The sequence below is a fragment of the Cupressus sempervirens genome, chromosome 4 (assembly GCF_028749045.1).
Source record: "Cupressus sempervirens isolate cs-2001-9-10 chromosome 4, ASM2874904v1, whole genome shotgun sequence".
Lineage (NCBI taxonomy): Eukaryota > Viridiplantae > Streptophyta > Pinopsida > Cupressales > Cupressaceae > Cupressus > Cupressus sempervirens.
In genome coordinates this window covers 402,776,930-402,803,198 of record NC_143121.1, presented here as the reverse complement: position 1 = coordinate 402,803,198, position 26,269 = coordinate 402,776,930, and the positions used below count along the sequence as shown (strand labels likewise).

At 37.8% G+C, this 26,269-nt stretch overlaps 1 protein-coding gene across 6 annotated transcripts in view; it reads left to right on the top strand.

Moving 5' to 3' along the window:
* LOC149561756 (Pentatricopeptide repeat (PPR) superfamily protein) overlaps window positions 1-26,269 on the top strand; it is a 308,014-nt gene that overhangs the window by 47,927 nt on the left and 233,818 nt on the right. For 5 of the 6 annotated variants that reach the window (XM_089825298.1, XM_089825300.1, XM_089825302.1 and 2 more), the window contains exon 5: window positions 7,562-7,669. The exons of the other annotated variant lie outside the window; for it this stretch is intronic. In XM_089825298.1, the coding sequence (XP_089681424.1) occupies window positions 7,562-7,669 (108 nt within the window). The remainder of the gene's footprint in view (window positions 1-7,561; window positions 7,670-26,269) is intronic. 6 annotated transcript variants of the gene reach the window in all.

The window sequence follows — 26,269 nt, the reverse complement described above, 5'->3', positions numbered from 1 at the left end:
ATGGCCATTTTGCTCAAGCATAGTCGCAATCGGTTGGCTTTTGAGCAACAAAAGTAGGGAGCGCCTCAGCTTAAAGCTAATGTTGCTAAGCACACAGAGCAAAAATATTCTTCCTTTTATGCCTTCATGTCTAAAAGACCAACAAACCATATAAAATCTTGTATGTAATGTCTTCATTTTTAGCAGTTTCCTACAGTTGGCTAGGTTAGTTCACCACCCTCATGAGCTGACAATGGGATTTGAGGGTCTCAGTTGTGTGGTTATAGGCTTCCCAACAGCCTATGGTGTGTTTTTACTCTATTTGAGGGACTTACTATTTATAGTAAGTCGATTTGTTGGTTTCGATGAGCTTAGTTGAGTTAGAGGAGTTGGAGGATGCTCTTAGTTTTTATTTTGGGCTTCTAGTTTGAGCTCTAAGAATCTTGGAGGGAGCGTCTATTTATAGTAAGTCACCTTGTCAGGTTCATTCATCATCTTTCATCATTAGGATCATTTTGGCGTTGTCAGATTTTGAGTCTGATGCCTCTTCAGTTGTTTTCGCAAGACGGGTGGATTTATTATTATTCATATAAATACACTGAGGTTGTTATTTTTGATAGTGTTGTTGGTTGGTCACCTCTGTATCATAGCTTGTTGGAACTGGGAGGAAAAGTTTTAAATCATGGGAACAAGAAACAGTGGCCTTCCGTGTCAGAATTTTAAGTTATGGTGAAAAAGCTCATTTTCGGAGCCAAAAGCAATTAATAAATTAGATTATAATGACACTTTATTATATTTTAATGTTGTGTGTGGGAAGTTTTTTAGTGAAGTTCATTTGGGAAAGTTTGTGCCATTTGGAGATATAAATATGAGCCCATTTGATGAGTGAAGCATCCAATTATTTGATTATCTTATTTTGCTCTTATTGTCTTTGTGACATTTCCAAGTTTGAAGTTTGTGCCCTTGCTGAAGTATAAGGGTTTGGGATTTATAGCTGACGTATTGTAGATTTAATTTTAAGAATCCACAGCTGAGGTATTGTGGACTTTTGAGTTTTATCATTGTCTCCTCTTTGTGTATTAACTGTGGCTGAGGAGCATTTATACAATTGAATCCTATTATTTCTTTGTTGCTGGACGAGGGTTTGGTCTGCAAATTCGAGTTTGTTTTGGGCAACATTTGTAGGGGTAGACAATGAACGCCAGATTGAAATTGGACTAGGCGGCTTTCAGTTTGATTTTGCAATTACATTCTACAACAAAGAACAGGTTCTTAATTTGTAAAATTTAGTTTATATTACATAGTTTGAAAGTAAATAGGTTGGCTTCAAATTCTAATTTATAATCAGCCAACAATTAAAATTCCTTTTCAGTATATTGCTATTGGTTTGTTGATGAATGAATTGTGAGCAGTTGGCTCTGAATTTAGAGCATTATTTATTGAGTGATAATAATTTGTGAGATGACCCTTACTATAAAGATCAATAAGAGCCAATGCTGAACTGAGACAATTTGTAAACTCTTGTCTTGCACTATGAAATTTTATCAAAAACTGAACATGCGACTGTTAAATGGTAAAAATGTATTGTCTTAAATTATTCACCAAATGAGTACAATGGACAGTATTCAAGAAGACTTATTTAAGGACAAATCCATTACAAATTGAATGGTAACAACAAGTCTTTACATAATAATCCAATTTAAAGTGAATAACAGAATTTATAGATATCAAGAACTTGGTATTGCTGTTCCTGTTGCATGAAATGGTGATTGATTCGAGTCTTTCCCTTAATCTGCCCGCTTCATTCTGAGTATATAGCTGATGCCGCAAAGTCAGTCATATACTATTTAAATTTGTTTGTCTGCCGAATGGTGCGATTTTTTAATTGACACTCTTCCTTGATTACAAACTGAACATCAATGCAGATGACCAAATTGCCGCACGGGTTTCTACTGTCAACTGTCACCATGATTTTGTGATTGGAACTGTTAACCCGTGAGGAATTTTCGAGCTGGTTCTCTTCCCAATTTCGGCGTCCACTGTATTTGATTATTTTAATAAATCGCAACCCGCAGAAGGGTGCCCGGCTGTTGGAAGTTATGTCAGCTGGATGTCAGGAGATCTGTGAATCGCGAGGAGATGAGAGCCGATTTGAAAACGTATATACCTCCGCCGATTTTGAAAACAAATATACCTCCGCCCTTTGTAGTGTTGACCCTGAAATCGGGAGGCAATCTTGCGACTAATCTGGACCCTGTTGTCTAGTCACTGATTCCGCTGGCTCTTTTAGTCTAACTCCAGGGATGAGGCGTCTCCACTTTCAATGTAAATCGATGATTATAAAAACTGCTGTTTGAGATGTGGGATATTCGACCCCAGTCCTGGCTAAGATAATCATATACTGCGGCAGTCTCCGTGTGGTGATCCGGCCTTACGCCCGAAATTATGCCCTGATAAAATGACTGTAATGTCACCTCCTGTTTTTGCAATAATTCAGGTGATATTCCACACCCTCAAAATTGCTTATCAATGGGAGTTTTCGTTCCCAAAGATAATTTGAGAAATTTGCAGAACAAATGACTACAAATTGCTCCAACTGAAATAGAAGTCAAATCCACCAAACCGCTTGCTTCCCATGGGTGCCCCCCCTGCTCTCTATTTATTTACTTTCTTAAGAAGTCACTGGAAGCTTCTAGAACATTTCTTATTATAATGCACTTTATTATTAATTAACTTTATAAAATTAAATAAATAACTTTATAAAATTAAAAGTGCAATCTTAATTTGATATTAGAACAAATAGGCCCCACTTACTGAATTATAATTCTCCGAGAGCAAAAATGTAATCTTTCGGCCACAGAATGACTCTCTCCAAAATCATTTGCCTACGAGAGTCAATGATAGGCAAATCTACGGTAGAAGTCATGTCGCTAGAAAGGGGACATGACAATTTGCTTGCCAAATGTTTGACAAAATATCAAACTGTTGGTTAGCAAAAGCAAATTGACGTTTGTTAAGGATATAGCTTGTTGAGGGTTTTTACATTCTACTTGGTAGATAGATTCTGATGCATCTTGACAATTCACTCATAGGCGTGATTGGTTTACAAATTTGCAAATAGGATTTCACAACTGACGCACAAAAAGGAAGTTTTGCAAGAAACCCTAGCCAACTATAAGAAACTTCAAAAAATGGTGGATTTTGTAATTGAAGAAATTTCTCCTTGAATTTGAAAAAATTTGCAGACATGCACTAGTTGCTCAGTTGACGATTTGCAAAGTTTGATGCTAAAAAGAGACTCAAAAATCGCAAGAGATTCAAGTTGCGCAAGTAGAAAATGGCAACAAAAATGTCTATTGTGAAGTTGCAAAAGATTTGAGGGCCAAAAAATAATGACCTTAAATGCAACAAAATCTTAGAAGCAACGTTGTGGAAGCAGAGACTCGACGACAAATAACAAACTATAGGATATAGAGCCCTTTGAACCAAAAAATGGTTGAAAATCTTATTGCTTGTTCTCTGCAGAAAAATGAAGCTAAAAATGGCATTGTGCGATCTCAAGAAGGACCACAAATTAGTCGTGGAGGATCAAAAAACGTCCACAAACTAGTCAAGAAACACCCACAAACAAAATAAGTGTAGAAAAACTTTGACGGGTTCTAGAACTATGACGCAATTTCAGAGATGTAGTGGCCATGAAAAGCCCTAGTTGGGTTTGGAGAAGAGAGCAAGATCCCAAGGGAAAATTCTATATTTTTTAAAGAGCAAAAACTTTCAAAATGAAATTGTAGTTTTATTCCGAAAAAATACTAGGCTTGAAGATGATACTATATTATGCAAAGTAATTGGTTAAATACTTGATGTATTAACAAATGATTGAAGAGATCATTATAAAGAGTTTGCAAATATACAAAATAGAACATTTCTAATAAGAAACTTAAGAAGATATTATCTAGAGATAATTAAATATAATACATAATTGACCATTAAAGTAATAACATAAAATATTCTAATAGCCTCTACATGTTGCGAAAAATCCTTTGAAACGGTCTTGAAGAATTCATTAAAGTGTGGTGGTTGCATATTAATATTTGCACATCTCTAGCATTATGGACAACTACCTCTTCAGTCCAAGTGATTGTGTCCATGTCGTTGAGTGTAACATAAAATATTCTAATAGCCTCTACATGTTTCAGAAAACCCTTCGAAACGGTCTTGAAGAATTCATGAAAGTGTGGTGGTTGCATATTAATATTTGCGCATCTCTAGCATTATGGACGACTACCTCTTCGATCCAAGTGATTGCGTCCATGTCCTTGAGTGTCTCATTTATGGCATCCACACAAGGAGTCAACCAAATGTGTTGTAGTCTGCCCCAATCAATTTCATTGTAGCTCTGCTCACATATGTTGATTTTATCACTACTTGCACCACATTCTTTGGCCCAAACAACTAAATACCATTTCTAGGAATTCCAAATCAAAATTCAACATCTATGCAATACCTAGAACAATCATTAGCCCCTAGGAAGTAAAGGGCCCTTTTCACATTTGACCATGATAGCAATAAGTGGATGACGCTTGATGCCTATCCGTCCATCCGCAATCTTGTTGCACCAAACAATGAGTAATATTAGGATATTAATCTTTGAATGTTTGTTATCCAAGATTGCATCCTCAATTTGTCTCCCTTTGTGGAGCATTGAAGGTTTGGCTCTTTTTATATTTGCTATAAGGAGGTTTCCTTACAATAAGGAGACCAAGTCACATGGAATGGAAAGCCATTGACAAAGAAGAATTAGCCAAATTTGCCAACTGAACTGTTTCTCTCATCCTTATATTGCAGATTGATTAAAGTTTTCTTTGCATTATCAATACTAGTCATTGTATGTTTCCCCTTAGGTTATATTGCTTTTGAACTAGATGGAATTGTGGATCATGAGAGGTCATAGTACTATTAGGAGTCGGATGGTGACCTGTCAACGGTAGAGTAGCAAAAACAAGTGTTTAGTCATCACCATAACCCCACAATTTATTTTTTTCAACTCTCATTTTAAATAACCATTCCTTACATACATCTACACCTTTGCCTTGGACATGGAGGTGTGCATTAATTGTTGTGATGCTGCCTTGAAATTCAAGTTTACAAAAATAACATCTCTAAAACCTAGAGGCTCTTGTTGCCCCAAATTATCTTGTAATTTGGTTGCAAGTTGTTTCAAAGGTGACTTCTTATCAATGGGAACCTTGACAAATTGTTCTAATAAATTGGGAAGGCAATTAGAAGCAGAGCTGCAAATAGAACTAGTTGCTTGCCTACCATCTTTATTTCTAGCTGTAGTCTCAGATTCAACCCACAAAGGCTCTACCTTAGTTGATACACTTTATCATTGATTGTGAGAAGTTGAAAACATTGTGACACTGCAAGAAATAAAAATTATGGTTACCATACATGTGAAGTAATGCCATTTAACTATAGATGGGTGGAAGTCACAAGGATTTTCTTTCTTTTCCACTTTGGGTTGCACAAAGTGTAGATTTAGAGGGTACACAAAAATATTAGTTCTTGCTCATCAAACAAGCATCACACTTTTGTTTTTCATTCTTGTGGTCACACAAAGTGAAATAGTATTACAAAAAGACAACTTATTTGACTTTTAAAATTTTAAATGAATATTTATGCAAATTTGAAACCAAAAAATTTAAAAATTAAGTAGTAAATTGAATTACATTTAAGATTCATTTCTAACATTCTAGTCAGTTAGGACATTTAAAGTGATGTTACCAATGGCCAATTTCTAACTGCAGAATGCTAGTTTCAGGATGACAACAGTTAACTTGTAAAAAGAAAAATACAATATATATGAAAAAGAAACAAAAATAACTCGTCAAACATGGTGATAAAGGAGGAGAACAAAAAAAAGCCCTGCAGTAGTAAAATATGAAACAGATGACGATAAAATAAAAAATTGAAGCACAAAAAGTAGATGACCAAATGAGCCATTCTGTGGCCAACCATAGCGAGCCTTAGCCATATTGTTTTTGGATTAGCCGAAACATGGGCTAACAATCTTTATGAATAAAACATTGATTTTTCATTGAAAACTCAAACATTCACTGCAAATATTAGGTATTCAAAATGCATTAAGTTTTAATTAATAGGTAGCTTGGTTGCAAGATTGAATATAACTTGTAGACCTAATACTCAATTCTACACGTGCTTTTACAATTTAGCACTATAGAAAGAACCAAGTATTAATAAGTTATGAAAACCCTAGTGCAAATGCAATATCAAGTTGAGTTGTATGCAATGCACACCAGTGCTTTGGAATGGATGGATGCATTGAAGTACCTACGCAGGTGTCCGGATGGAGAAAAATGTCTTTCTTGAGACTGATTCTTTTTCTTTTCTTTTTACCCTCTTGTTATTGAGATGACATGCTTGGATGTAATGGCCAACTAGTTCTGTATATATTTAATAAGAAAAGATGAGATCTTCTAATCTAAATCAACAGTTATAATTCTCACAAGTGTTGATGCTATACGTTGTGTTTGATGGAGTCCTACATGTTGAAGATGAATAATACCAATGTACTGATACACAGTCCATGTCTAATAAGTGTAAATTTGTGCAACATGTTTGGCCAAGGGAATCCTTTGGGATCAGCCCACATTTATAATTCAATATGATTGATGGTTTTATCGCTGTCCTCTCTACTTCTCCATAAGGTCATGTCAAGAATGTAATTTTTTTTCAACTAAAGATATTGTAGCAACTTAACTAGCTGTTGGAGAATTAAATAAGTAATTAACTTAAAAAATAAAAAAAATTAAAAGACAGGAAACCACTTTTGGCCTGGAGTCATGATCCATTTAGGTCATTAATGGGGGACATCATCCCCAATATGAACAGGGGACAATAACATGCCAATAGGGTTTGAATGTTGATGGCATGAACACCACTGTACTTAAACCTGTACTATGGCAATACTGGCTCCTTAGTAATTTACTTGTTCAGAATAATTATTTATATTTATTTTTCTGAATAGTGCATTGAAATGTAATGAGAGATTCACCATAAATATCAATGTTATGTTGAATCCATACAATTTATTTGAGTTTTTGAATGGGATTTGTTTGTTATTTTTGAATTTTATAGTTTTTCAACATGCGGAATCACTTTCACTTCAATTAAAAAACAAAAAACAAACAAAGAAAAGTTTGATTTGGCTGACCACCCTCCTTTATTAATGCTTAGGCTTGACCTTTGACTAAGATGCCATGCCTGACCCTTGTACCTGAGATGGAATGGTGAGGAACCAAATGCGTAAACTTTGATGTGTAATTTTACCTTATTGTTTTAGAACTGACCATTTTCAGAATGTCCTCTAGGGCTTTGAACTTTCGGTTGGCTTGGAACCCTGCTAAGTTTCTATTTGATTACAACTGAAAAAATTGCTTTGACTTTTCTATTCATGGATTTTGCTTTCATTGTAGTGATAATGGGTTTTATCGTCTTATTTAAGGTGATTAGCCTTATAGTAACTTGATTTTATTTATATATTGGCCCTTCCAATGTGTAGCTTGAGGAGGTTATTTTTATTTTCAAGGGCATGCATGAACGTCTTGGAGTAAAACCATCCTCATCATCTTACAACAAGCTTATTGAGCATTATTGTGCGACTTTTAAGGTATGTTTATGGTCTCACTTTTGAACCTATCTTTTGTCTTAAGGTTTTATAATTGAAGAAAAAAACTAGCTAAATCTCTCCTTAGCTAGGAGCAACAATTGATACATGGGAAGAATCTCATAATATCATTGGTGCCATTTTTCTACACATTAAGGAAATGTGCAATTCCTTAAATCATGCTGATTATATTACATCATCTTTTAAAGCATGATTCCATCAATTTATATGTACATTTTTATGGATATGAACTATTCAACAGTTTAGCAATTATTAAATAAAATATGTAAGTGGATCTTTAAAGCGAATGAGAGAGGGAACAAGTCATAATAAATTTATAGGGAAAGATATCTCTGTTTAGAAGAGGAACAACAGAATAGTCTAGGTGTAATACTAATGTGGAATTGAGTGATATGACATTTTAGGTATTGAAAAGCAAGATTTTATGTGTTCTATGGTTAACAATTTTGAACATATCTATGAAAGAAATATCTTTCAACTTTTGAAAAATTGGATGAAAATAACATGTATTTCAATCACATTCTTTTTGATATTCCTTTTTATTAGATCTAGGTAGAAGTTCATTGGTGACTTTTTTCTAGTACTGTAGTGTCCATCCCCCGGACGGATTTTTTCCCAAGTCTGATATCTTTTTCAAAATTCTGATTTTTTATGGCCTTTTGATTTCTTCAAGTTTTTGAAGGTTTTTAGATAGTTTTTGACTTTAGATCATATGCTGATAACAATGCTGAATTCTGAGCACACAACTACTTTAAATTTGAACCAACACAATTTTAAAAAGTGCCAAACCTAAAACTACTCTAGATTTGAGACAATTGCGTAATCCATACTAGGTATCTATGCCGGGTTAGAGTATTGAATTTGTTGTGTGTAGCTGCATCCAACTCTCCCATGCCCAGATACTGAAGTCAGACCAGAAACTCTTCCCTTGTTAAACTGATATAATTACCGTGCTGATGATTACTACCCAGATCTGATCCTTACACATCTGCAGTACATGGCACGGCTGACAACTTCATTGTAAACCCATCTGATATCTTGCTGAAGGAAAGCACCGGATTTTTCTTCCGAAACATCCAAATCGGAAGAAATGTACACAATTTCTGTTTAGTCTCTGCTAGGCATCTATGCTGGTGACTACCAGGTTGTCTTTTTAGTGCTGTATGACCAGCTAGTAGTTTGCCATTTAAAAAATCATGCCCTGCTAAAATCTTATCTGCAAGTATTTGATTGATAGATGCCACCCTTCAAATTCAGATTTCAACAATTTGCACACAAATTGGGCCAAACTTGAAGATTCTGCTTGTAGAACTCTGCCTTTATGTCCCCTGGGTAGTCTCACACATCTGCAGTCTTCCAAATCTCTGAGAGTTTCCGTTATTAGAAACAAATCAGTTGAAAACCCTTTCAAAGAGCTCCCCACAATAATACTGATGTAAAAAATGGTTTCTAGATATGAAACACAGCTCTCCAACTTTTTATTCATTTTCAGTTTTCCCTGCAAGTGCAATTTTGAGAATAGTGTTTTTATATACCCGTTTGATCATAAAATAATGTTCCCCCCTTTTAAGTTATAAACTTAATTTTTAATGCTTAGGGATTTGGGCCAACTATTATAATACTTTATTATATCTTAAGTGTTTAAAATAATCACTTATATTATTGTTTAATCAGTGTTTGGTTACCCGCAAGCTAACTGGCAATCCCTTTACTAATGTCGTCGGTAAATATTGTGTAGCCGACAGGGTGTGTGTTAGGATGCATGTCGTCAGTATATGCCCTTTCGGGAAGGTTCTTGTTATGTAGCCGACATGTTGTGTGTAGCCAACAGACCCCTTCAGAAAGGTTCCTCGGGATGTATATATACACCCTCCGGGTAATCATCATCATAAGCATAATGTAATGTCTTTGGCATATGCGAATAATACAAGGAGTTCTGCTGTTCTTATCTATTATCTTTATGCATTGATTCATTTACCCCAGTAGGGTAAACATTTGGTGCTGCTGCCCGATGAACCTGAAAGGAGGGAGGAATGAAGATTAAAAGCCAAATCAGCTCAACAAGGATTGAAATTAAATAAAGGGAAAAGATGGAATACGTATTGCACAAGAAAATTTAATTTTGGCACAATAAGCTGAACATAGAAGGAGGTTTTAGAAGATTGCCAATAGGCACCGAAGCGCTGAGGAATTTTTGGAGGAGATTGGACAACGAGAGGAATTGGTGGAAGAAGTAAGGGAGGAGTTTTTGAGCCTGTATTCGCTGAGGGAAGAGAATTTAGATGGAAGGGAATCGACTCGCACGGCTCAGAGTGCCAAGGGAGCACGAGCGTGGAGTGAACTCTTTGTCTACGATACACTTCTTGACACCATGTGAGAAGTGTACGGTACAGTCCTCCATTGCACACCTTCATCGTATGCCATGATATGATATCACCGAATGGTGTTTCTAATGTTACCGTATGGTGCTTGCTAATGCCATCGTACAATGTTGTTAATGACATTGTACGACTTTCATTTTAACACCAACATCAGGTACGACATCCAACCATTTTCACCGTACGGCTAGAAGAGGTACGCATGTGGTGAATTCCGTACGGAAAATTCCCTCTTGGTTCCATACATATTTACAGTGTTTTTCGCAGAGTCCGTACGGGTTGTGGAGGACAAAACATACCCGGCACCAGTAGGCACAAAAGAGGTTGTATGGCGTATGGAGTCAGCGGCATCTATACAATAAAGCATCCATATTGTGAAGTTAGTACTTTCCAGAATAGATGAAGCATACAGTCTAAGGGGAGAAGCAGACCGTATAGTACAAGAGAGGAGTTTTGGAGAAATTTTGCATCTTTGTCAAAGGAAAGCTATGATTTTGGTCGCCAAGGGTTTGTAGAGTTCCAAAAAAAAAAAAAAAAAAGTCAACAAATAAAAAATGTTCAGAATGTATAACGAGCGATGCCCAAGGGAATGGAAAGACATAAGTAGGTAGTAAAACATTAGCGGTTGCCAGAAAGAGTGGAATTAGAAGAAAATTACAAAAATAGTGTATTCCATGTAGTTTTCTATGGGTTTGAGATTGCTAATTTGGTGTTGGTGGCGGGGGCGCTGCCCCTCGACCTTGCCTTGTATCACAATAGGGAGCGCGCTTGGGGCGTTGCCCCTTGACCTCGCTGGGGGTGATGCCACCTAGACCCCCAGTCGGTGTGGTTATCAGTCGTGGGAAGTGTGACCAGTTGATGAGACCTGGATTTGTTGCAGGCATGGAGTGTCCGTGTACCAGAGGCACTTGGAGTAGGTGTTGGACATGAGGCTGTCTTGGTGGATGCATAGAGAACTCGGGAGGAGCTGATCATCTAGTTGGAGGCAGTATAACAACACTTGGCTTAGGGTGCTCAGGAGTTGGAAGCAAAGAAAGTGACACAGGGGGCTATCAAGGTCAGCTTGATTAAGGGACAGTATTGTGTTAACAGAGGCTACAGATCCAACGTGGTTTGGAGACTAGTTTGGTGTAGGCACGGGACGAGCGTGAAAGTGGTGTGACAGAAACAAATATGTTTTGTCATAGTTAGTCAGTTAATGTATTCTGTTTTGTTAATCTGTCTCAGATATTTTGTAATTGTCGTCTGGAGATGACTTTTTCTTTTGGGGGGGATGATGTCGTTAGTAAATATTGTATAGCTGACAAGGTGTGTGTCGGGATGTATGTCGTCAGTAAATGCCCCTTCAGGAAGGTTCTTGTTATGTAGCGGACATGTTGTATGTAGCCGACAGACCCCTTCGGTAAGGTTCCTCGGGATGTATATATACACCCTTCGGGTAATCATTGTAATCATCATAAGCGTAATGTAATGTCTTTGGCATATGTGAATAATACAAGGAGTTCTGCTATTCTTATCTATTATTTGTATGCATTGATTCATTTACCCTAGTATGGTAAACAACTAAAATATAGGAACTCTCCTAAAAACTAGGAACTAAGACAAAAGTGTCGAGGCTGATCTTAGAGGTCTCCTGGTGCATCCCTGCTAACTCCCAATCAGTCCGTTAAAAATAGGGATTACACCTAAAATCTAGGAGACTACTCAAGATTGGTCAAACCAATTCTCCAAGCCTTGATATTTTGTCATAAGCCCTTGAAAAGGATTCCCTATCCATCTCCTTAGCCTACGAGAATCTTCTAATAGGTTGATCTTGCTAGTTGGTACTGCTACTAAGGGAGCTGTGAAAATGGGGATATTATTGTTTGCCCTCCCCAAAGATTGTGTCCTCAAGAAAGATCAGTACAAACTCTGTTGGGTGGATATTTTGCAACCAACAATTTTGGGTAAAAATCTAGTCGCAAAATAGGATGAACAGCCACGTGTGAGACAGAGTTTCTCCTACCTTAAAGGGAAGGCTCCCCCTTCTCACTGTTCCTTGGATCAACTCAAGGTAAGCAAGAAGTCGAGAGATTTTGTAAAATGCTTCGTACCAATATCTTTTCTTCTTAACTATCAAGAAAAGAATCCACTTACTTGTGGAGTGAGTAATGGTCAGGGTGAATCTCGAACTACACTTCTATCAAGAGCTGAAAACAGGGATATCGATAAACCTTCACTAACTCAAAGGCTAGCTGAAAATGTATAGGTTTGGCTTTAAGTTCGATTGTACTTCTATATGAAAAGACTTTACAATTAGGGCACAAGGATTCCTAAAAGTAAAAGTAACTTAACTATTTTGCGAATTAAAAAGAAAATATAAGCTACAAACAAAGCTTCTAGCTAAACACTTCCACAACTGCTCCTGGTCTAAGCTCTTGCTCTAATTGCTTCTTAACTCTTTTCTATTTAATTCATGAGATTCAATTACCAAGAACACAAGATAATATGAATCAAAGGTAACTTAGAGGAATTATAGACAAAGCTTATAACTCATCCAAGCAACAATCTCACTTAGTTAAATTTAAGTCTCAAATGCTCCTTTGTATTCACTTTCTCTCAAAATAATGCTTATACAAACAAAGTTCTGATGGCACAATTTCTCTAGAGCTCTGTTGCATAAGGATAATGATGATTTTACAATGAGGGGGCACTCCTTTATATAAGCATAGGAGTTGAGAAAAAGGTGGAGGAAAAAGTGGGAGCAACTCAACCAACTTTGACTTAGTCTAACTATAGGAGAAAATAGAGGGGTACATGCAATTGCACATGCAACTCGTAGTACATCCTTTTACATATATGTAACTTGCATTACATGTAATTACACATTTTCATGTAATGCATCCTTTACAACTACTAACATGAAATAAAAACAAAACAACAATCTTAGAGATTGTTTCTCAGTGGTTTGAATTTGACAATGATGTCACACATTGTGGGAAGATCAACAATTTCTATGGTCTTCAATATGGCCTCTACTCTTACTGCATTTGCATATGCTGATTGCACAACTTTGAAATTTGCTCTTGTAGTATCTAAGGATTTATACAAGACAAACTTGTTCATTGCATGTGAACCAAAGTCTTCAGAATCTACATCAGCATTGATCCTGATTGTATATTTTGAGTTTACTCTCTCTGCTGCAATAAGATTACCAGATTCATCAATTTCACAACATCCCATCTATTCCAAATCACAAGAAACTTGTTTCAATTGCTTGACAATCTTCAAAGGCCACCTGCAACTTTGTAATCAGCTTCCTCAATGTTTCCTCTTTGTAACCAATGAGTCCTTGAAATTTGAAGAATATTTCACATGACGGAAGAATGTCACATGAGACCATAGCATCCAGATCAAATTTTACCATTTCATCCCAATCATCAAGGATTTCCTTCAAGTTATCCGCTTTTTGAGTCAAAGAAGAAATTAAATTTTGCTCCAATTCATTCATCTCTTTGACACACCTAAGAACTAAAATGTCTCCGTGATGGCTTGAATTCCTTCAGAAATGATTTCCTGTACCCAAGACTTGGCGGCTTCAATCAACTTTCTCTCCTTAGATGTTTGAGACATAACAATAACACTCTAAGAAGATTGTTGCCGAATGACCTTGTTTAGACGAGAGACCTCTTGTTTCAATTGATTTTTCTTTTTCCAAAACTCATGATTGCTCTTTGATACATTAGCCAATCTATCTTGAGCATCTTGCAAACAACTCAAATGCAATTCTTTTCCGATTTCAACCTTAGTAAACTTGTAATCAGAATGAGTAAGTTCTTCAACAAGTTTATCTACCAAGGGCTCAACAACTTCAACAAATTTGGTTTTATTTGAATCAACCAAAATTTTGGAAACAATCTTGTCTTTCAGAGTTTTGGATTTGGTCTTCTTAACATGGAGATTGTCTGGAGGAACAACCACTTTTCTCCTCTTCGTTGTTATTTTGCTCAACCATGCAGGCAGGCTGAAACCTTCATCCATTGAAGCAGATATAGTAGAGACCATTGACATTGATCCTGATTGTATTTCCGTTGTAACAAAACAAGATTCAGTCTGCACAACTGAAGGCATAAGAACATGCTGAGAAGACTCCATCATTAAAAGCTCAAAACCTGTCAAAGATGTATCAAGTTGGGAAACTTGACCATTGGTAATAGTCGGAAAATCCTCAAACACATTTGCTAAATGTTCATTTTGTTCATTTTTAAGAATGTGGGGAGCAACAGAGGAAATAGGAAGAGCCATGGTATTAACTTCTGAGACTGGAATAGAAGGAGTAAAAACGGTGGAGAATGAATCCACATCATCATCCACTTCATGCAGACAAGGCTCTCCATGTATAGAAGATGTACAAGCTTGTGCAGGCTTTGGAGGAGATATGATCATGACTTCCTCTTCTTCATCTGAATCTTATTCCTCTTCTAATTCTTCTACTGATTCTTGAATTGGTTTAGAGATTTGTGATAATTTAGCTCCTTTTCCACCCTTCAATTTGAATTTGAGGGAACCCTTAGCATCAAGAGATGAAGCACCATCTTTCCTTGTGATTTCCAGTTGTGATTTTCTGCTAGGAGAACCAAAACTTCCACAATCCAAGCTCATCTTAAGATTTACTTTTTTAAGGCTTTTACTTTTCAACCATTTATTGGTGTTCGCTAAAATGCATTGAAATCTATTCATGATAGATGTACCTTCCTTTTGTTGCTATTGAATAGGAAAAGGGCACTTCTTATCAAAGCTGGTTTGATGAAATTCCGGATCAAGGATATCACCATCATCTTCAACTTGAAAATCTGAAGGGATGTCCAACATGTTAAGATTGATTATTTGCTGTAGGGTTAATTTGTAGTAGTCCATCTTTATTATGTCAAGCTCTGTTTTCATATCAATCTAGATGTCCTTGATGCGATGCACATGAGTGTAAGCTCTTTTCATTTGAGAGTTCATCTCTTGGTAGTCAAAGTCAAATCTGGCCTTGAACTTCTTCAAGGTGATCAACTGCAACTCTCCTTCCATGTTCTTTGCTTTAGGCACATAAATGATTGAATAGTTGCCAATAGCCAAAGGTTTAGCTGAGATAATGCCAAAACCAGGCCTATGCATAGCATGGTTATCACTCTGCATGTCCATGAGCTGTTTAGCTAACTCCATCAAAATAACTTGATCTGTAGCATACGTAGGCAAGGTATACGACTCACCTTTGAAATACCAACTCTTAAGTATGTGAAAGTGGGAAACTGAATAAAAATATAGCCGTATTGGTTCACCTTCTCCCATGCTGCATCAGATACTCTTTTGATAGATAAATGTTTATTGAACAAGCACCAGAAATGCCGAAAGAGGGTATCTTGGATTCTTCTATAATGAAATTTACTATTTTCCAAAGTGATTTTGTTGTTTACCGTACTGGGTAAAGAAATTAATGCATACAGATAATAGATAAGAATAGAAGAACTTCTTATATTATTCGCATACCCAAAGATATTACATTATGCTTCTCATGATGATGATTAGAATGATCCTGAGGGGGGTATATATACATTTCGAGGAACCTTCTCGAAGGTGTCCGTCGGCCACATACAACATGTTGGCTACATAATAAGAACCTTCCCAATATTGATGTAGAACCTTCCCGATATCGACGACATACATTCTGATACACACCCTGTTGCCCGATACTGACAACATACATCCTGATACCATATTTACTGTCGACACCATCCCCCCCAAAAAGAAAAGTCAACAACTAACTACATTTATTCATAAAAACAACATAGACATAGACATCATGAACCAAAAGGTTGTCTCAGACTGTGAAGACCGGCTGTGTCGAAGTTGATACACTTGATCTGTCCTGACTTGCAAATCAGCTGTGATTTGAGAGTTCTCCTCCACCACTTCCTTCGGCATCAATGCAACCTCCTAGCACTCAGCTTCCTTCTGATCATGAGCCTTCTTCGTTGAGTCTTTCTCTTGAAGTGCTGCTACCAACCTCTGTTCCGCTGCTGCTAGCTGCTGTTTCGCCTGTTGCTTCCCTCGTGCACTTTCCTCGAGCTGTGCTAACAAGGCTGTCCACTTCTCTTCCCAAGCAATCCGTTGGGTGGCAAGTAGGTCGGCCATCTCCTCCCAAGCCTTCTTTGTTGTCTCTTGAGCTTCCTGCCCAACCTTTGCCCATCTTCTCACTATGCATCCACCAAGATAGCTTCATATCCAACACTTACTCCAAGTGCCTCAAAGTGTATCACCCCTCTTGAAAGGCTTGCTTTGTTGTTCTCTCGACCACTGGTACACAGATACTCCATGCCTGCAGCAGCTTCAGGTCTCATCAACTGATCATACTTCTCATGACTAATAGCTACAACAACTGGGGGTCTAGGGGGCAGCGCCCTAGGCGCACTCCCTGACCAAATTAGCACTCCAAAACCCACACAAAACTGCATGGAACACACTATTTCTGTCATTTTTTTTGGATTCCACACTCTTTTTGGCAACTGCTTATGTTTACCCGTTCCTTTGGCATCATGTTTTACTCATTCCGCACTGTTTCAATCTGTCGTCGCTTTTTTTTTTTTTTTTTTGCTCTTCCACTTCCTCTTTCTTGCAAACTTCATTTGTTCCTCTATTGGGTTAGGCTAGTTATCCCTCAACATATAGAAATTCTTCTCCTTCCCTAAACTGCATAGTTGGTCGAAGAACAATACCAAAATCCACATTGCCCTTCCCTGGACGTCGTATGACTGTGCTTCACGTTATGGAGAAAAAGGATCTAGCTGCATACGGTGAAATGCCTTGGATGCCATACCTTATGGATTTCATAATACCGTGCAATGCCTCGAGAAAGCCCTCATACATTCGTACAATGTCTGTCTGGAGGACTTCATTGTGCCGTACGGTGTTTGCTGCCAATCCTCCTGCATCCGTACGTGGCCTTTAGACAAGTAAATGTGCCTTTAGAATTAATTACTCAGGTGCCGTACGGGTGCAATGTGTGAACAATTCGCAAATTATGCCGTACGGTGGTCACTTCCAACCTGTACGGTGATATACTGAAGTCGTATGGTGATGCACTGCCCAGCTGTATGGTTACCACTTCCAAGCTGCATGGTGACCACTAAAAACATTGTACAGTGCCCAGCTTCATGATGCCATAAAGTAACTCACTTCACATCGTATGGTGTCTTGAAGGTGCCGTACGGTGACTTTAATTATATACTTTTTTTTTAATAATGTTCAACTCTGTCTTTTATCTACCTTTACTTATCTTACATATGTGCCGTATTTACATATATACAATATTTACCCTCGTTCTTTTCTTAGTTGCTCGTCTACGGAGGTGCGTTACTTCTTCCATGGTAGACTTTCGACCCATTCACTGCATCGGTTACTTCCTGTCGAGCATCCATAATTTTATTGCTCCGTTATCACCCACTTCTCGAATCTGGTACAGCCCGACCCATTTCATTTGAAACTTGCCTGGTTTGATCTCGTTTCGTTCATCATACTTCAACACCAACTGTCCCAATTGGAACTTCTTCAATTTTAGGTGTCTATCATGCCATGTTTGCGCCTATTCTGTGTCACTTTTGTGGCCCCTTGTGCTTGCAATCGTTGCTCATCTAGTTTATTTAAAGTACACGATCTCTCCATCCGGTTTTCCATATCACCCAGTTTGTTCTCGAAGCTCGGTACCATGGACTTCGTCAGCTACCCCTTCTTGCCGTCAATAACACCTCCACTCCGTATTGCTACAACTTTTATTAAATCTCCTTCCTCTTTGTTTCCTGTGCAGATCATATGATGTGTCATCCTTGCTGCCAACACCTTTTTGCTATATCCGTAGTTCGATTTAACATTTCCTTTATGAGCGGTCGTACGGTGGAATATTTTCTTTTTTTGGGTTCATACTGTATGTTCTTCCCTTCAGCTTCAGTCCCAACTTCCTTTCCTTCTCCCGCTTCTCTGTATTCCTTCGGATATTCATTTCTCTTTTCTTTCGCACCTTTGTCGACCCTTAACATATTACAGCTCGGAAAGAGTTCGTAGTCCTCTATTTGCGAGTGGTAAAGACCGTTGACAGAATCCAAATCGTTGTTCGTTGATCCTCCTTCCAACCACAAGACTCCCTCCTAATCTGGTTCCATACGCTACCTCCGTTCATCTTCTTCAGAATCTAATGACAGAGCTTCTTCCCCCACCATTTCGGTGTGTAAATCAATGACGAATTTTTGCCCTTTGCTCTCAAGTGATAAAGTGTTTTTCTTCTAGTCGTGTTTAACTCTAGCTTGTATCAGCCACCCCCAGCCCAGAATGACATCGTACTCTTTCCTCTTTAGCGGGATCATGACTAAATAAACCAAGAATGGTTGTGTTCCAATCGTCACTGGTTGTGTTGTCAAGATTCCTAAGGGTTTGATTTCATGTTGATTGGTCGTTAGCAGTTGGAATGTTGGTGGCCACAATGTGGGCTGTCCCAACCTTTTCCAGGTGTTCTTTGGTAATACATTGACATCGGACCCTCCGTCTACAATCATTTCCGTCAACACAGTCCTGAGAATTCCAATTTTGACGACTGCCAGATGGCGTCCGAATGAGAGGGCTAATAGCATCAGATCTTTTGCAGTTGCCCCACTTTCGTTCTCCCTTCCTTGCTCTGCCGGTAGCTTAATAGTTGGAGTTATATTCGTGAGTGCCGTACGAAGTTGAGGTATAGTGAGCAACAAATCATTTATCCTGATGGGTACCTCGGTTTGTAATATTTGCCGTACGATGTTCTAATCTGCGCAGTTCCGTGCGGAGGGACCAGTAGTGTCCTTCAGGTGTGCTTTCTCTGCTTGCGTTGCTTTTTGGATTTCTGCCCACGCTTCCTCCAATCGCTTCTTTTCATCAGTCGAGTCAGGGTACACCTTCACTTGCTTTCGTGTGATGGCCATAACCTCTTCTTCGTCCGTCTTGATGGTGATCAAATTTACTCCCGACTTGGAGCACTTAGCATCTTCATGATCGCCGGGTCCGCACCATCTGCATAACAATTTCGGTGTGTTTGCCATTGTACAATCACGGGCAAAGTGGCACCACAAATTACATGCCCTGCATTGAACTATGGGCTAGCCATTCGCATCGTACTGAATTCTACTCCTGTTGCCATTATTGTTGTTGCCGTTGTTGTTTTGACCTTGTCGATTATTTCTATATCCTCTTGATGTGGCACTGTCCGTACTGGTGTTCTCGCTCCCTCCTGACGCAGAAGCCTCCTGTGTCAGGAACACTTGTTGAGGACCTCATGTTTTCAGATTGAACGGGCATTCTTTTGTGGAATGTCCCATGATCTGGCAAATCTCGCAAAATTGGTTCTTCGGACAAGATCCCTTTGTATGGCCTTCTTTCTTGCATTCGGTGCACCATAGCTCATTTCCCTTGGTCTCCGTTTGCATGTTCTTGAATTCTTTCATCATCCGAATCATATCCTTTTGAAGGGCGCAGACCTTCTTGCTGTCCTTTTCGTCCTCATTGCTCTCCTCTTCTAAAGATGCATCGTCATTTGAATCAGATGAACTACTCTTCTTCTTCTTCGTCTTCTGCTCACTTTCTAGGTTCTTTGCTTGGTTGTACGCTTCAGTGTATGACGATGGCGGCACAATCTTCATCTTCTTTCGCAACTTCGGGTGTAGGCCTTCAATGAACCATCTTTTCTGTAACCCATCAGTTGGCTTATTCTCCATTTTGTTGATCAAGTCCTTCAACTTTTTGGCATAGACTCGGACTGTTTCATTTTTCCCTTATTTCGTGTTGTATATTTTGGCTACAATTTCATTGTCGTTGCAAAGTAGTTGAAATTCAGTAATAAACTTCGTCTTAAGGTTGTCCCAAGTTGTTAATTTCTGGGGATTTGCATCGGCAAACTGATCAATTGCAACACCTCGTAGTGTGGCCAGAAACTGCCAAACCCATTCGTTTGTATCCATTATGCCATTCGCCCTCCAAATGGTTTCGCATGTTTTACAGTGTTGGATGGAATCGGTTGCTCCATCACCATCAAATTTAGGCAACTTCTCCTTCGGTCCTGCCATTCCGGCACCAACGCTTTGGATCCCGACATCGACGCTTGGTACCCCGATACCAATGGCTTGCACTTTTGCACCAACGCTTTGTATCCTGACATTGACACTTGGTATCTTGATACCACCGGTTTGCACCCCTGCACCAACGCTTTGTATCCCAATACCAACGCTTTGTATCCCGACAGCTATGCTTTTTGGTGAAGAAGGGTCTCCGTTAAGTGAATTTGTCCATTCTGGAAGTGTATCGCGGACGAAGAGTTCACTCCACGCTCTTGCTCTCTCGGCACACCGAGCCGTGCGAGTCGATTCTCTTCCGTCTAGATTCTCTTCCCTTAGCGAGTATAGGCTCAAAAACTCCTTTGTTGCTTTTTCCACCAATTCCACTCGCTGTCAAGTCTCCTCCAACAAGTCCATTACGCTTCTATGTCCGTCGTCAATCTTCTGGAACCTCCTTCTGCATTCGGCTTGCTGTGTCAAACTTAAATTTTCTTGGGCAGTACGTATTCCATCTTTTCCCTTTACCTTATTTTGATCTTTGTTAAACTGATTTGGTATTAATCTTCATTCCTCCCTCCTTCCAGGTTCATAGGGAAACGACGCCAAATGTTTACCGTACTGGGTAAAAAAATTAATGCATACAGATAATAGATAAGAATAGCAGAACTTCTTATATTATTCGCATACCCAAAGATATTACATTATGCTTCTCATGATGATGATTACAATGATCCCAAGGGGGTATATATACATCTCAAGGAAACTTCCCAAAGGTGTCCGTTGGCCACATACAACATGTCGGCTACATAATAAGAACCTTCCTGATATCGACGTAGAACCTTCTCGATACCAACAACATACATCCCTATACACACCCTGTCGGTCGATACTGACGACATACATCTTGATACCGATGACATATATCTTGATACTGACGACATACATCATGATACTAACGACATACATTTTGTTATTGATAGCATACATCCTGATACCATATTTACTGTCGACATTTGTCATAGTACTCCCAAACAGAAACTTGAATACGATCTCTCTTGGTAGAAAGACCAGAGAAAGATCCCATAGCAGCAGTAATGTAAACAAGGTAAGAATTCATGTAGAAGGGCACTGATGTTCCCACGTTGCCTAACTGTTGGTAAATTGCAGTGTTGATGAGCTCTCCCCAAAAGATGTATTCTTTATTTTCCATGATTTGACACATGAACTTATACATCCATGACTCGAAATCAGTAGAATTTTTAAGGCCACAAATTCTGTTGAGAAGGATGATGAGATCTTTATATTCTTGCTTGAAGTTAGACCGTTGAGCAGTTTTTAGCCATCTGGAGAAGTTGCTTCTTTTATTGTCTAACCAATAAAGGTTGACATACTTCTGATAATCGCTCTTTTGCCCATTCTAACATGCCAAAGAAGATTCTTTGGTCAAATCTGCACTTTTTGCTTTATGTGGAACTTTGAAGATTTGTTCAATAATTTTAGGATCAAGGCTAATAAGAACCTTGTCATCAACATCTTTGATAGTCTTCGTCTTTGGAGTAAATTGCCGTGCACATCTGAAAACGAAATTAGGTTCTATGGCTGCCATTGGAAATGTCGATATCAGGGGAATGTTGCTTCTCTTGATATGCTTCATTTCTTGACCAACGGGAGTTTCAACTCTGTAGAAAATAAGACACGTCCACATGACCAATCTGTGTCCATCACGTTATCCAAAACAGATATGACTGACAAAGGAGTTGCATGAGCCAATTCTTGATCATATTGGTATTTCATTTTGCCTTCAGATTTTGATGGTGAGGACATTTCTTGTGCTTGTACTGCAACACAAAAATCCCAAAACATAAATACATCATCAAATGGAATCGCATACAAGTTGATTTGTGATCAACAAAGATTTGGAAACAAATTGGAGACTTGGTAGATCCAACGGAATGATGTCGAAGAAATCATATGCATATGCAATGGATGGAAATGAAATGAACGGAATGCAGAATGAAGTGTTATGAAGGTGGAAAATATTGAAGATGGAATGAAATGAGAAAGTGTGAAGGTGGAAACGCATGGAAATGCGTGAAAATGAAGATTGCTGATTTCACATGTGACTTAGGGTTTTCAAGGCATTATTGCATGGAAAATGTTACATGTAAGTGCAACATGTAACAAGGGATGAAGGATGAGATGAATGCGAAGGTGGATGAAAGATGAGCTTTTACATGTAAGTGCGAATGATAGATCAGGTACAAAGCATGGAAAGATGTGGAAACATTTATTTGCTCATGAAGGCACCAATGCATATGGAGAGATGGAAATGGAAAATGGAAGAGGGATAATGAGCTTTATAGTCATCATTGGTGAAAAGGTGAAGTCAAAGTACATGAAAGATGAAAATGACATGTTTTTGACTTTTCAAAAAGTGACTTTTAATCAAAATTGGACCTTTGAGATGCAATTACACGTAAAACATTTTGTGTAATTGTGTCATGCGAACAGATGTGAAAAGTGAGATGAGTGAAAATTGAAGCGGAAAATGAGATCACATGCATGTGTGGATAGTGAATGAGATGGAAAACATGTAATCATATTCATTGAGTGAGAGGTGAGGTGTTGTGACACGGAAACAGAATGTGGAACGTGATGATGCTTTCGCATGAAGCAACGAGAAGTTTGTGGGGAAGAACTTGTGACTTCTCCAAAGTGGAGAGAACTGGCAAGCAAACATAAAACACAAAAACAAAAAGAAAAATGTACCTTTGAAAAGTGACTCAAATGCCAATATGCAATACGCTTCAACAGTCAAATTCGAAATTGGGATTTGGAAAAGAACCAAAAACATGAAAATGAACAATTTCGTCATTTTTAAAGAAAAAATGCACTTTCCATGGCAAAGATTTCAACAAGTGGCAATCATCAAGCAATTACGTGCATAAAATCAGCAGGATAAGCACAAATTAAATAGCAAGAAAGAAAAAGTCCACTTACATGAAGATCAAGTGCCAAAAATGAAAGAGAAAGATGCTCCAAAGTTTGAAAAATTCTCCAAAAACGTTTGAATCTTTGAACCTTTTATAAATTTGAATTGAAAAGGGCAACAAACAAGGAAAATTTGTTGAAAGATACCAAAATGTGCCCTAAGATTGCTTCAAAATCCAACGTTTTTGAGATGCTCATGCTTGGGACATTTTTTGTAAAAAAACACTTTTCACCGTGAAGCAAGATCAAATCAATTTGGTGTTTAAACACCAAAATATGCACCAAGATGCCATGCAAACACCAAATAAAGCCAAATCGATTTGGAATGGAGCAAAAACATGGACCAAAAATGGAGTTATTTGCTGATTTCTTAAAAAACGTGCCCTAGTTTGGAGCTTCGGAAAATGTTTTTTAGCTTGTTGAATCCATTTTTAATGCAAGAAAACTCATTGCCCATTAAAAATGCCTCAAATGGAAAAGATTTCATGTAAATCCATCGAGAAAATCTCCACTTATGATCAAAATTGGGTTCTTGGAGGGCAAAAACATGGAGTTCTTCAAAATCAAACTTTTTGGAAGCCAAAGCATATATTAAAACATGTTTTAGTATAAAATTGGACTTTTTGGGGTCAAGAACATATTTTAAAATGTGCATTGGAGTAAAATTGCACTTTTTGGAGGAGGAAGCATGTTTTAAAATATGCATACAAGCAAAATCGGACCCTTTGGGGGAGGATGCATGTTTTAAAATACATCTCACTTTCTAGATGTAAAGGCATAAAAACTTCACTTTTGATGCAATAACATAAAAAAGGTCCACTTCTAATAGAGTTTTGATGTAATGACATCAAAAAGGTCCACCAAAATGAACTTTATATGTAGTGACATGTAAAATGTCCACTTTTGATGGATTTACATGTAATTGCATATAAAATGTCCACTTTTGATGATTTTATGTCATTTAATTCACTTAAATTTATAAAAATGTTACTAAATGAGTCATAAAAAATATTTATCTATCATAGTTTAAAATATAACATATAAACATCATTTAAAAAGTAACATTTAAATAAGCATTTGATTTAAAAATAAAAAATTAAACTAGAACTATATAGTTATATAGTTACTTTAAGTGAAAAATTAAAAAGTAACTCAACTTAAAATTATAACATAAAGTGCACTATAGTCACTTTAAGTAAAAAATTTAAAGTTAAATTAACTTAAAAACATAACAAAAAGTGAATATAAGTTATATTTATCAAAAAGTGGAAGTCAAATAAAAAATATAACATCATATTTTTAATTCGTGCTATTGCACCAAAAAGGTCCACTTTTGAGGCACTAAAACGGGCATATCTCTTGATAGACAATTCCGATTGAGCTATAGGTTAGACTGAATCGAAGGGAAAAGCGAAAGACATGACATGAGCAAAACCAAAGGACTCAAAATCAACAAATGCAAACTCAAAAGCAAAGAACGGATGATGAAGGCTTTAGAAATCAAATCAAAGGCTCGACAGAAGACAAAACGAAAAAGACTTGATGACGACCTTTAGTAAAAAGATTTGATATACGAATTGAAATGGATGGATCGATCAACATTAAGCAATTGAATATCAAATTCAAGCTTAGAGAAACACGAAACTAGCTTGAAAAAGTTGTGTTGTTATCAATATTTTGTGGTGACAAAATGCAGGAGAACAAACTCCAACTAGTAAATTGATCCAAATTGGAGTCAAGAATAATCGTAGAATCCCAAATGAGCCCTAGGAGGAAACCACCACACTGATCCTATGCCACTTTGATCACAATTGAAATGCCATCATGCCAAGCTAACATACAACCATACTCAAGTGACTTCACATTGATCTAAAACAAACGTCCCTGAGGAAAGACAAACCTAGGTATGTGATGAACTCTCAGTGGCTATAACTCAATAGGTAAAGTTTTCTAGTACTCTTGTCATGACCTTGACCAACAAAATGAAATGGGCTAAAGGTGTCATCATACCAATGCAAATCACAAGAATCCACCTCATACCCATATATTTGAATGCTTTGACTAGTACTCTATCCAAAACTGATCTTGGATGCGCAACAATCCTTTGCTGTATCACCCTGCTAATGCTATCAACCAGACTCCACCCAAACTTGAACAATACCATATGATCCTGACTGACAATTGCCATGGGTACCAAATTGACAACTTTGTATTATTGGTATGACAGGTATTGGCACCCAATTAAGCGCAAGTCATGTTGCAGAGCCTAAGCTAGGCCTTTGGCTCAAATCATGAATAGTAATAGGTTTGGTTTGAAGAGATGATGGGTAGTGTTGCGTGGTTTATAGACCATCACTCCATTGCAAATGGGGACCCCTATTTTCATTTTACCAATAGGTTTGGGTGGTCTCAGGGATTATAGCAACATTTCTTCATGTCCTGGACCCTTTAGTCAAGGTTGTTTCAAGGTAAATGAGGCAGATTTAAATGTTTTGACACTTTTTTTTGTGAAATGGCTGAATGACTTTTGGGCATTATTTCCCAAGATGTATAGAGTTCTGCCCTATTATTTTATCTCATAACTCAGTACCTCTAAAATTTATATAAAAATTGGCTAAATTCAATGGAGAAATGATTAGAAAGATTGAAATTGTGGTAGAAATGACTAAAGTATTAACTGAGCCTGCCCAAAATGGGTCGGAATCTGACCCTTTTTTGGGCATATTTGCACAAAATTCCCAGATTTCTGACCTCCCATTCTAGCTCTAATCATTAAAGCCTTTCATATCTACCTTCAAAATCGGCAAGATCTATGAGGAGAAAACAACTTGGAGAAGGAAATTTTTGATGGCTTGAGTGCTTGGAAAAATTTCGAGTTGGGCCGGGATTGCCCAAAATAGGTCAGAATTCAACCTTTTTACCCAAAAGTCTTAGCTTTCTGACCCTTCATTTTGAGCATTTCTTTGACTTAGGCCATGAATCATTACGTATTTTGTAATGTCCCTATTTTGGCTAACATCGTTTTGCGTGCCAGATTAGTCTTTCATGGACTCTTGTGGATGGGTGGTTGTGATGAGAGTTATTCTGGCATTTATTTGGTGATTGGATGGCTCATTATG